This window comes from Bacillus rossius, chromosome 16 (assembly GCF_032445375.1).
Source record: "Bacillus rossius redtenbacheri isolate Brsri chromosome 16, Brsri_v3, whole genome shotgun sequence".
NCBI classification, from domain to species: domain Eukaryota; kingdom Metazoa; phylum Arthropoda; class Insecta; order Phasmatodea; family Bacillidae; genus Bacillus; species Bacillus rossius.
Genome location: NC_086343.1, coordinates 40,183,745 through 40,197,649, shown reverse-complemented (window position 1 = coordinate 40,197,649; position 13,905 = coordinate 40,183,745). Strand labels below are relative to the sequence as shown.

At 38.5% G+C, this 13,905-nt stretch overlaps 1 protein-coding gene across 1 annotated transcript in view; it reads left to right on the top strand.

The window, feature by feature from the left end:
* The window catches only part of LOC134539895 (proton-coupled zinc antiporter SLC30A5-like), a 31,024-nt gene extending 18,718 nt beyond the window's left edge, over positions 1-12,306 (top strand). Inside the window, exons 3-4 of the mRNA XM_063382243.1 lie at positions 1,989-2,206; positions 12,062-12,306. Of these exons, the coding sequence (XP_063238313.1) occupies positions 1,989-2,206; positions 12,062-12,306 (463 nt within the window). The remainder of the gene's footprint in view (positions 1-1,988; positions 2,207-12,061) is intronic.
* The last annotated feature ends 1,599 nt before the right edge of the window (positions 12,307-13,905 follow it).

The following is a 13,905-nucleotide window of genomic DNA, read 5'->3' as shown; positions in this document are numbered from 1 at the left end:
ATCTTTAAAACCACGCAATGGAATTTGATGCAGTTTTTTTTAATAGATAGAGCAATTAAAGAGGAAGGTTTATATGTATAAAACATGCATAATATAGTAGAGAAACACTGATAATTTTAGAGGTTTCTAATGTGATGTCATTAATAAACACATTTTTTTGCGCTTACATTGCAAACGCTGGCTGAACCCTATGAGATAGATCAAAATAATGTACTACAGTATTGTACACCTTAAAAAGGTCGACAAAAAGTCAGCGATGGTATATGTCTATCTCTTAGGGATAACATACAATAACCATTTTTTATTCTTTACTTTTTACGAGAAATAATGGCTTATTTACGAAGCGATTTTAAGCAATATAGCATTCATACTTATCCAATTAAGTACCTTAAATACATTGTGCATTTAATATAGATCAATGTGGCCCTTTACAGCATGTAATTTAAATGAATATTTTCGAAGATATTACATATTTAAAATGCAGGGACATAGCGGTTGCGGCGGTACCGGCCGGGGGCCAGTATATAAAGACATTCTGTAGTATATTTAGTGTCAGCATTGCACCTGTGCGAAGCCGGGGCGGGTCGCTAGTTCATTATATTACGTAAACATTTATTTGGATTTTAATAATGCTAAATTAATGGTTAAGGTTTTATAATTTTTAAATATTAATTGTTAGTAATTTCAACTTAGTATAAAAAAAATAGCAAATCTATGGTTAAAACTGAAGTTCCTTGTTGGTTTGAAAATGTTTGTTTGAAAGGTTTATTTGTCAAATTTTCCAGGAGCCTCCTCTTCTTTGAGGGCTGTTCCAAAATTGTAACAATTGATATACTATTGAAATTTGTTTCAATTCAAATAGTTTTGTTTCATTACAGTTGGTTTTCTTTTGATTCTGTTTAATGGCATTTCATTTCATTTATTTCATCATGTTTGGGTACATTTAATTTAATTTATTTTGTATCAACTCATCTTGTTTGATACATTAGGGTTCAATTCATTTTGTTGCATTTGGTTGTATTTCATTTGCATTTGTTTAGTTTCTGATTATTTCGATTGTTTCAGTTTGATATGTAAAGTTAGGTAATATTTTGTTACATTTCCATTGTTTCTATTGATTTATTTCATTAAAATTGTAACGATTTGTCACCACTCACTCACCACCTCCGGCTAGCTCAATTAGGTGATGAGTGGAATATACAGGTTGCAGGTCACCAAGAAAGAAGAAATTTATAAACAATGTTCAATGTATTACCAGTTTTATTTATTTATGTAAAAATCACACTATATTCGGAACAACAGAATACATAAAAATTAAATGTACTTAAAAAATAAATAAAACACTGCACCATCGCCCGACCACGGCCTGCTCGGCCCGCCGGCCGATCAACGACCGCTCGACCCGGTGCTCGGACAATGACTGACCTTACAGCCTTCCTTCCCTTCGTGCAGGCAGTGTCCTGCGCTCGCTGACGTAATTTTCAGCCAATCACGGTGCATGGTAACAGAGGCTTCCACGAAATGCTTACTTCTGTTGCCACGACGCAGCGATTTTGTATCGTTCTCGCACTCCCGTGACCGTGACTCACACACCTAGCGTGTGAAACAAAGCCTCGGTTGTGGAAAAAACGAAGGAAAATCACGTCAGCATGCCTTCCCACACAAAGAGGGCAGCAAAAATTTTATACTAGAAAATAAATTTATGAATTTTTAAATAAACCCGGAGAATTACGTTCACAATAACTTCGAAAGGAAAAAATTTTTACATCTAACCTGAAATTTGACAAAAACATTTTAACAAATGATTATTACTGGATTGTATGAGGAAGGCTGTAATCTGGTTTGTTACATATTTATTGATTGATTGATTGATTGAAATTGATTTATTTCATTACATTGTGATATTTGAAGTAGTTTGCCAATAGTTGACTGTTATGTACAGTTGTGAATGGGCGGTCAGGGACACTGCTGGTGGTCGCTGCTCGCAGGGCCGGGGCGGCGATGGTGTGCGTGCACAAGCCGTGGCGCGCGGCCGGGCGACTGAGCCGCGCGCAGAGCGTGGGCCTGCTGCAGCTGGCCGTGCTGGGGGCCGCGCGTTCGCTGCTGCTGCTGCTCGGCGTGCGGCTGTGCGGGCCCTTCCGCGCCGCGCTGCTCTCCCAGCACCACGACTCTGCCGTGCTGGCCGGCCTCGCCGCGCTCTTCTCCGGTACCTGACGCGCACGCACGTTACCACAACAGTTATGCCCTATAATACAAAGAACTAACGCGTTTTACAAAATAACAATAATTTATTTTGCCCCTCAGATTTTATAAACCATAGGTTACAAAGAACGGTGACAAACACATATAGTTCAGGGCCTTGTACAGTTTTTAGTTCGTGCTAGAATAATCCCTAACTGACCTAAGTGTCCGCCACTGTTACTGACGATTTTGTTGATCCCACCTCAATATGTATTGCTGTTTTTGGGCGCCCGCGACGATGAGTTCGTTGCAGCCGAGTTGCTGCTGTTTAGGACGTTCCTCTTCGGCGGCACGGCTGTGGCGGTGTGTTCTCGGCAGATCTCTCCTTCTAGTGCTGTCCTGGACGAAGCTCCTCATGTAGATATGCAACAAGAAAATGATGGGTCAACAACCAGGATACCTATATGCTTGTTCCCCTGACAACATGACCCGCCATCCTGTGGAACTGTATGGTTCCCGGGTCACCCGGTGTATGCTGCACGACGTCAGTCCTGGTATGCACGAGCCATGTCACAGCCATTCCCTGCCGACCCTTGACCATCACTCGTCAGCCCTGCACCGCTATTCTGCCGGTGACCTCCCGATGTCGTCCCTACACCACTACGTCCTTCCGCCGTCGCTCCGCCACACCTTCTCTCCTACTTGCCGCTACAATGTGGCCCGGCCTCCGCCAGACTGCGCATGCGCCGTAGCCACCCGCCTGCGCGCACCTCTACTGACGTCACTGGTCCCACGTGACAATCAAAACAGAAGGTATCCGTTTTACAGTCAGAGAACACGCTGAACTGTAGGGATGTGCGAATCGTTGATTTTATTTATTTATTACAGTTGTGACATGCACACCAACACCTCACAAAGAGGGTACCAGGGTGTGCACGGGGATATAAAAAAAGAAACGAAAACAATAACAAAAAAACCATATCACAATAAAAGATACAAACAAAAAACAAAATGCAAAGGACAAAATAAACAATAAGACACATACATACACAATAAACAATTGATTAATGATACAATCATTCTCTGCAGGAAGAGATGAAATAAACAAATTTGGACAATTTCAAAATCATAAAGTTAAATTCTCCAGATTTTCAGTTCGGTTCGAATCCGATTCGAATCCCTTTGCAATATTCGACATACGAATCAGATTCCGAATACTAAGCACAGAATAATTTAAAAGGTTTATTTGTCCAAACCAACTAGAAACTTAAATTTTGACTACAGATTTGCTATTTTTTCATACTATGTTGAAATTACTAACAATATTAAAGTTTAAAAATAATGTGTGTTCTCTTTTTTTCTAACTGTAACTACTGGCAATTATTTCTAACACTGAGATTGAAATGTTTATAATTATGTAAACTTAATTAAATATCAGGTGCCCGCAAATCCCTAATAAATTAATAATAAACCCTCTTAACTGTTTTATAAAACTTCATGTTTTTGCTCTTGATTGCAAATAAACTCGTATATTGTAAGATTGTAATTATAATAGTATTATATGTAACCAAGTATCATCAATTCCTTGTTAAATGTTTTTTTTTTTCCTTCCAATAAGTGTATATTCAATGGGTTTAAGTAACCTTAAAGCAATTTTATATTTGAAACTTTGCATGAACATTGATAATAAAATCATATGGTATACATAGGGACAATATTATATGTTGATTTGTGATAAAACTGAAATAACATTGAAAAGTATGCCTGTGAGAAGCTTTAACAAACGAATCAATTGAAGCTCTTTTAGTATTCAATTTTTGACTTCACCAGATAATTTACTATTCTTTTAATTCGAAGCGTCGTTCTGATGCAAAGCTTCACGTAAAATATCAAAATATGACACTCCATTTGCTTTTATGACTGCTCAATATTGATACTATACATGGTTATTTTGTAATTTTTATTGAATGATATTATATATAGGGCCCAATCAGGTAACCATTTATCAGTTCAAACATTGCAAACGTTAAACAATTATTTTTTTACTTCAATTTTGTATTTTATAAAATATGTGTAATACAGCTGCACTAAGAACAAAACAGGATAATCCCGTTATAGCGAGAACACTGCTATAACGAGGTCTTTTTGAGGAATTTACGGCGTGATCGCGTGAAGTGCGCTTTGGTTATTTGTAAAATGTTACGATTTACCGCGGGTTCATAAAGAATAGCCCAATTAAAGATTTTATTACACACGCAGTTTTATTTATTTCCACTACTTATGTCACTTACAATTAATCTTCTAAGATGGCAAATAATTAACTACACTTAAAGAAATGTCTATTCCTCAGTCACTCGTTCCACACACCTCGCTGGGCCGCACCTCTGGCGCAACTCTCGCCGCAGAACCCTCGTGGGTCTCCGCCGCGGGACTCCGTCGCCACACTACGCCGCGGGAAAACTCCCGACTCCACTGAACTCACTCACTCCCTGCCCTGGAACCTTCGTCCAAGGACCTCGCCACTCTGCCGCACCCGCGGCACTATCGCCCAGAAACTCCGCCGCGGGAGAACTCCCGACTGAACACTCCGAACTGACTCGACTCAGACTGACTCGAAGGTCTGCCCCACCTCCTTATATAGCCCTTGGGTTCCAGTCCAGAACAATCGGGCATGTCTCCGAGATATCGCGTGACCTTCGCCGTTGAAATGCCCAGAAACGCGTTGTGAGTCCTGTCGAAGGACGCTGCGGCTGCTCAAAGAACGCCGATAAACGCAACAAGCATCGGGTTCCCACAAAACGCGCCGATAAACATGTCTGAGTCCTTTTATGCCGCAGTGCGGCCTCTTTTAAGTAACTCGATCTGAGGCAGGTGCGCGCTGCGAAGGTCAGGATGTCGCGAGATAGTATGACACGAGATACCAGGGAGATGATGCGGGTGGAAGGGGGCGCAGACAGGCCGAACGAGCGCGGCGACGCCAAGCACTGCAGCCAAGCGCGATCGTAACACTATGTTAGGCCAAAAAAGTCAGAGCCGTCTTTATACTTGTTGCTAATTGATCACGTTAATAATACACAAATATTTATAAACTTGTTTGGAATTATTTCAATCGTGACACATTTACAAACACGTCACGTTATTTATTTTACTATCTGACAAATAATAGGCACTACCGTATTTATTTCTGATTCGCTAGGGCAGTTTTCTTGTAACTTTTTGTTTCGGTCAGTTGTTGGGGTATCTGTCCGGGAAGGGGGTGGTGCTTGTTTGAGTTTAATCCCAAATTTATTTTCTAAAAAAGTTTACAGGTTTCTTTAAATGAAAAAAGTATAATTTTCCAGCGACTATTTAGTTTGAGGCGTACATGCGTTGCCGCTCTCCTGCTTTTTTGTAAGGAATTAAATCGTCGCATTACACTAGCGTCACCTGTTAGCTACATCCTGAACCAACATGGCCACCAGCAGACAGCCCGTGTCAACGATAGATAGCAGGACAATGCTGTGTTGGCCGCGGGCCAAGTCGAGTAATCAATTGCGGACTGAGATGCTGTACTTACGTGGCGTGGTAGGGTATTCTGGTTATTTTGACGCAATCAGTGATTACATCCGTACTTGTGAGGTATCGTTTTAAAGAGAATTCATATATCTGCTCACAGAAATTAAGATTTCGTTAATATAACCTGTTATTTTCCAATTATACAGGTTTAAACACAATTTGTATGATATTTTCGGTTAATTTTTATTTTTTGGGGGCCAAAATCTGTCCAATTCGGTTATAGCGAGGACACGGTTATAGCGACGATTAAACCCGGAACCGTGACACCTCGCTATAACGGGACTCTAGTGTATTTGCAATTCAATTCAATTTTGTGAGTATTTTAAACATTCAGTTTGATATTTTCTTTGAATTAAATAACTAATATTCGCTCAGGCCTATTGTCAATACGAGGCATTACACCGTAGTACATCTAAATTCATGAAATTAATGATAAGTATTTTTAATCAAAACTTAACACAAATCACAAAAATAAATAGTTTTTTAATATATTGATTCAATAAATGTAATTTATTCAGCATGAAGCTTGTACCAAAATCTATGTACTAAATAGATTAGAAACATAAATTTTACTTTTATTTTTATCTTGCAACTATTTTTAGTGATTCATTTTTACATCCTGACGGTACATTTTTCAAGCACACAAATACTTGCCAATTTATTTTTGTTTTTTCGAGTAGTGCTGTCCCAGACATGCTTATCACAAATTATTTTATTGTAAAGTGCATCATGTATCAGTCAAAGTGACACTGTTTAGGCGAAATATGTATAATATAAACTTATGTCTCATTTTTTTCCCCAGTAATTTTTAATTTTATGAAGAAACAGAATTCATAAAAAATAAAAACTATTACACAGAAATATCCTGTTTAAAAATAAAATCAGCCTAAAAATAAAACCATACAATTGTGCCTCTTTTAGTTATTTTCATGGCACCAGTATTATTATTTGTAATTTTATGAGTTAAAATTTTTATTAAGTATTAGTTCTAAGGGGATATATGTTTATTGGTTGACAAAATTTTAATACTAAATGATTTTTTTAATTTATATTTTCTCCAGTTCTCCATATTTCTAAATCTCTTTCTCAGCCACCACAGACAGCAGTCCATGCAATGCCTGTCACGACACGGTGAGCCCACGCCAGCGTGCCTCACGTGTCACACTGTGCGAGCCCGCACTTCTCATAATTATCACATTGTGTGCCTTGCAGCGCCGTCTCAAACGTCCTGTTTTGCGTTGCGATATGGCGTATCGCCGGTTTTTTGCCGTGAAAACACAGCTCCCAGACACACTGGCATTTTCTTCCCCTCCCCGCTCGCCGCAACTTGCTACTTTCAAACGTGTAGTGGAGTGCAAATTTCTTTCATTTCCTGGATTATCTTTTCATCAATATTAGCATTTCCGCTGTCGTCATGGCGTGACACCACCTTTCTCCCATCTGTTTTCCGACCCATCTGTACGACTTCTATATTCCGGTTTCGGCATTTGCCATCAGAGTGTGTTCTGATGAGCAGCTCTCTCCAGAGTTTTGATCTGCACACCAACTCGTCAGCTACTGGCCTCCAGTGTTTTTAGCCACAGATAAGGAGAGACATCTTTTTACTATCATAAACCCTCTAAAATACAGATAAATCTACATGGGTTACCGTGTTTTCTCGCATAATCATCGCACATCTTATTCTAAAATCAAGTTTGAAAAATAGGGGTGCGACGATTATGCGGGAAAAAAAATTTGTTAGGTAAAGTTGTTCATAAAAAAACCAGTTCATGGAAAGTACGTTATTTAAAATTTAAAAAAAAGGTGGAGAATACAAGAGCACGCCAATTTATATTAATAATTCTACAAACAAAAACTTGTCTTCAACTTCAAATAGAAAACCCAAACTGTAACGTGAAAGCAGGCCACTTGAACCTGCGACGTGAACTAACGTGTAACTATTGCCGTAGTACACATTTACCACGAAAGAATGCGGGCCATCAAATGTAGTTAACTCGGCACTCGACAGAGAGCGCGCGCTGCATGCAATCGGCAAGATATCGATATTCGACTACGTGTGCACGCTCTATACGGGAAGCAACATAACCAAACATGAATGATGCGCTGGCTACATTTTTATAAGCGGTACGCCGTGGCAACACAGACAATCAGATAAAGGAAATAACATTAAAAAAGTCTTTATAAGAAAATTTACACGTCAAACAACTTCGTATTTTTCCGTTAATTTATTAAGTATGTGGTAATGACCGAATAAATATTAGATTTGTACTTTAAAATACATTGTTTTATACGGAAAAGATACCTACACAAAGCGCTCGGCATCTACTAGCGGGACCAAAAACATCATGCGACGTTTACGCGAGAAGTTTTTTTATCCCAATTTTGACAGCCTAAAATATATGGTTGCGACGATTAAGCGCGTGCGACCATTGTGCGATAAAACACGGTAAACAAAAAAAGGGGGGTTGTCTGTAAAGTCGGTTTACGGACGATAATGTTACGTGATAACGTCATAAGGAAACATTGATGAAAAATTGCATACTTTTTAATTTTCAAATATTATTTACAGTTTTTGCAAATTTAATTTAAATAATTTGTTTAAATATAATCACGAACAATTAGTTATAGAAATAAACTGAAATATAATCAATATCAATAAATTGTTAATTTGAAATGACGAAATTGGACAAATAAATCAAATTTTTTAAATTGCTTTTAAAAAGCCCGCCTTAACCTGTTTGATATTATAGAAGATTTTCTCGCTCGGTGGTTGGCCGGTTCATGCACGCTCGGCTCGGGCGAAACGTGACAATGAGTCATGTTTTTTTGTCCGTGCAGCCGGCGTTCATCGATTTATAAAATATTATCACGTCAAAAATGAAGAGTTTTACCTTAAAAGCTATAGACAGACTGTTGATACAATACTGTAAACCACATGATTTAATGCTCGCAATTCATGCTGGTATTGAAACCTTAATTTGCCTTGAGTTTATAAAAAAAATTCTTTAAATAAATTTGTGGTTGCAGGCGAGTGATTTGCCCACTCAACCACCGTAGCAGTGGGATCTGGATGGTATGAAGAGTTTGTGCCTCCGGCTTGTTCTCTTTTCACGGTCGGGCAGAAATAATTTAGGAAAAGTCAAATTAATAGGCCTGAATGATTAATTTTTTTAGTTAAAATTAGATATTGTTACGATTTACTGCGGGGTTCGTAAAGGATAGCCCCTTTATAGATTTTTATCACACAGTTTTATTGGTGGCCACTACTTATGTCACTTACAAATAATCTTTTAAAATGGCAAATAATCAATTGCACTTAAAAATGTTGTTGCTTCCCCAGTCACACGTTTCTTACAATTCACACACCTCGAGGGGCCGCAACTCTCGCAGCTACCCTCGTGGATCACTTCGCGGCACTCCGCTGCTGCCGACGCTCTTGCCTTCGCCGAGGATCCACCCGACGCCTCGCTCGGAACTTCACTCGGGACTCCACCGTGCCCACGTCACTATCGCCCGGAACTGAACTCTTCACCCTGGAACCTTCGTTTAAGGACTTCGCCACTCTTACGCACCCGCGGCACTATCGCCCTGGAAGCTCAGCGGCGGGAAGGCTCCCATCTGAACTCTCTCTGTCTGAACTGAACCCCACTGACTCCAGGCCGGCATCCCGGACACATATATATATATAGGCCCAGACACCTTCCAGAACTCGCGAGCGTGGCTGGGGCCAGTTGTGTCATTCCGCGCCGTACCGACGGCAGAAATCTCTTGAAACACGTGTCGGCGGCTCGCGTAACTCCGCAGCTGTCCGGTGTCCGTTACGTGTCAAAGGCAGGGCGCCGCGCGGGGAGTGGTGGGAAGGAGGGAGGAAAGCGACAATCCTTGTTATCTTCCAGGCGCGCGCGGTGCATCTCATGTTGCGGCAGCAGCCAGCTCTGCACCTGCACATGTCCCGGCATTGCTCACGTTCGTAACAATATGTTCAAATACCAAATTATTCTTGAATACGAATACCAAATTATCCTTAAATGTGAATATTGGATTGGAATCCCACAAATTTTTGTCATCATGTAAGAACTATGTAGGGAAATAAAAATGTAAATATGTAGTGTAGTGGCTTTTAGGAAATTAGACAAATAATTCTGAAGTGAAATGTGGTTAGGCTAAGTCAGCTACAATAATTATATGTAAAATGTTAGTTGAAATATTCAAATTTTGAAAAAGAAACAAGAGTGTTTTTAATAAGCTAACCTATCCAACCTTTTACTTCAGTTTTTGTTTGCCTAAATTTCCAGAACCAAGTACTCTTCATATTAATACAGAAAATTTTTGAAAAGCACAAATCGCCATGGACAAGATTTTATGGTTTTATTTTTAGGTCAATTTCGGTTTTTAAACAGGTGATTTTGGTGTTATTATTTTTATTTATATACATTGTCTTTATTCATAAAATTAGTGTATTATTTAAAAAAAAATGAAACTAAAATGTTTTTTAATACTTCTTTTAAAAAAATAGTGTCATTTTGTCCAACACATATTGTACCTTTACAAGAAAACAATTTAAAGTAAGCATGTCTAGAAAAGAACTATTCAGAAAAATAAAAATAAATCTACATATTTTTGAGGGTTTAAAAAATGAGCAAATGTGATTAATGTAAAATATGTAACTAATAAGAAATGCAAGATCAAGCAACTTATTAATCAGTTTATTCATTTAGTTTATACACTTTGGTAAAAAAAAGCCATGCTAAATAATTACATGAAATGAATTTATGATGCTCAAATAACATGTTTTTGTCTAAATGCTAAAATTTGTCAGATTGCTTACTGATTTCATGATTTTAGTTACATTTCAGTGCTAACTGGTGTATTTACTTGCATTTCAGGGATATATGTTGTGTTGGCATGCTTTATGGTGTTATTTCGGTTGTATTGCAATTTACTGTATAATCTTGTCCCAAGCCATAATCCATTTCATCAAAAACATGTTTTGGTTTTTAACTGCAGTCATGTTTTCTGTATTTTAGTGTAGTAATATTACCTACACATATTCTCTTATTTATGGAATCCAGACCCTTTATTTACAACGGTTTATTTTGTTTGAATTGTAATGTGTGTGTTATTCATAGATACCTACAGCAAGTAAGCTGCTACTCTGTTGTGTGTTGTTAGATCAGTTGTAACTATCGCAGTTGCAACTATCTCAGTTGCAACTATCGCCATGAAAATATCTTGTTCATGTCTTTTAATGGCCAACTGAATGGAGTGTTCAGGTTCTGTAGTACATGGTTGTTATTTAATTTTTTCTACTACTGGTACGTGTGATGAAAGAAATTCAGATAATGGTTTGTTTTCAAGTTTTAAATGTTCCTTCCAGAAATTTTTTGCACCACTGTTGCGCAAAAATTACTTAACCTCAACAGTGAACATTGTTATATGACAAACTCACGAGGTATGCGATGACAAATGTTTGTATCCAATTAATTATTCACTATTGCAAAGTGTTAGTAATCAAAATAAAATTGAACATGAGTAATAAACTATTCGTAAATTTAAAATTTGATTATTGGTGCAGGAATGATAATGAAATGTCTGCTGGGAAAAGAGTGTCGATCCAAAATTCGGCTGATTTGGTCTCTCAGTGTCATAGATCGCTAGTGCATCACGCTCACATAGTCACGGGTCCCATCCCAGTACCCCGGCAGGATTCAAGTTTCCGAGCACTGAGTTGGTTACCTAATGGTTGGGACTTCACCGTAATCCTGCTGGTCCCTTCGCGTTACGCCTACGTGCGTGGTTATGTCATGTAATCCACTGCCTTTACCATTTGCTGCTTGCAAGCTCGACTTCCCGTGGCAGTTGGAAGGCTGCATGGCTGCGGAGGGGACAGCGGCACGGACATGGAGACAGTATGTTACTTCATTGGGCACGGTGGGTTCAGTACCCTGTGGGAGCAACGGTTTTATGACCTGCTTCCTTGAAGGTTAGGTCTCTCTTGTTTACGTTACTGGCAAGAAGGTCTTAAAAGTGTAGGAAATGCTTGAGCACTGGTACTAATTACTTACTGGTTATTATAAATTATTTATTGTTACTATTATTATCATGCTATGTATTATAAATGTCAATGCACCTCGGTGTTATTGAGTTTATTCCCAACAAAACACTCCTTGGGCCCAATCAAATTAACTATTAAAAATTACTCTTGTGAATTCGATAAATATGATGAGCATTTGCAGTTACACGTGCACTCATAAACTGTTTTGTTTACTGTCCACACACACTGCACTACCCTGGTGCGGTGGTAGCAGGGCTGACGGGGTTCCAGGGTCCGGCAGCCCGGCGAGGACGCGGGGCGTGGCCTTGTTCGCGGCCGCGGTGGTCGCACTGCTGTTCCTGGACCACGACGAGGAGCGCCAGCACCCGGACCTCGGACACTCGTTCCTGGGAGCCTCGTCCTGGCTGGGGCTCGCTGACCACAAGGTGCGCTTCCCTTCTCTCCTAAACTACCTGCTCGCTCTCCCCTCGCTTTCTGTCCTCGCGTTATTTCAGCACTACCTGAAATGTACATAAATTTAGTTACTGGTACAATACATAAATTAAGTTACTGGTACAATACATAAATTAAGTTACTGGTACAATACATAAATTTAGTTACTGGTACAATACATAAATTAAGTTACTGGTACAATACATAAATTTAGTTACTGGTACAATTGTGGTAGATGAATGGTCATTTATCCGTAACATAATTCATAAAGTATTAGAAGTCGAAGAAGGATTTGCCATGGCCTATTGTAACAGGGAAAGTCAGAGACTTTACTTAAAATCATTAAGAAGTCATGTAAATTCACCTGTGATTTTAATTAGAAGTGGAATATGTCATGATCCAGTCTGCCATAACCCAGTCTGTGTGAGAGAATTTTTTTTTTATCATGGTGTTTTAATGCACAGTCACACACACTATTGAATGGCATTGCTGGGCTGTGTTTGAAAAGTGGAGTGAACCAGGCCCACTACAGTGATGGTGTGAGGCTGGATTTTCTTTATTTCTTTCAGAATATTTCAAAAGAGGTAAATTATATTTAAAAAAAGTCAGGGAAACTTGAAATTTTGATCTAGGAAAAGTCAGGGAAATATTACATCTGTGTGGACATCCTGTGTAAGGAAACATGCTAGCATTTGACTGATGTGATTTCGGAAAACCTTGGGAAACCAAAACTAGAATGTACGTGCTGGGATTTGAACCTAAGTCCTCTAAAAAGTGAGTCCAGCATTTTAATACTTTACCCTTTGCTGGGCCCTATTTTAAAGTGAAGTGAGCTTCTGTGCATGAAAGTTCTGATTTAGGATGTGTTACCTTACATTACCTATTTGTGATCTGAAAGCACAGGAGTGCTAAAGCAAGTCTCTCATGCCGATTTGCTTATTCCTGCTAGGCACTGAACTGGCATGTAGTCTAGTTTTAAAAAGTGGGAAGGTATTTTCTCAAAACGTTTGGTGGGAAATTATGGTTTTCCATACTCATATTTTATTGCAGAACTATACACTTCCATTTGCCAATATTGTTAACAGACTATTGGCAAAGAAAACACTGCACTTTAGTTAAACGTGAAACTTTTATCGCTGGCATAAAAGCATTCACAGGGACAAGCGCAAATAAGTATTACATCCAGAAAAACAAAAACCTGCAATTGATTAAAGTTCTGTTGCAAAACATAGTGCGATGAATCAGTACAATTACATATGGACTTCATCAACAATAAGTGGAGACTAAATTTCATGGTTTTATTTTCAGGCCAATATTTTTAAATCAGGAGATTTTGATGTGATGGGTTTCATATATTAAAAAATCTGTTAATTAAAAATGATGTTATATAATTGATCAAATTTTGAAGGTAATATTGTAATATTCCCTTCTTAATACAAGATTAAAAAGAAGTTAACTTTTCCCAATTTTTTTCTCATAAATTGTGAACCAACTTTATGCTAAATAAATTACTTTCATTGAATTTAATACTTAAAAACTTACATATATGTTATTCGAGTTAAGTTTTGATGGAAAATACTTATTAGTTTCATGATTTTATTTGCATTTTTGTTCTTTGTGATGTACTAGCTTGTATTTGCATGTTATATGTTGCATTGGCATGCTTTGCAGTGTTATTACGG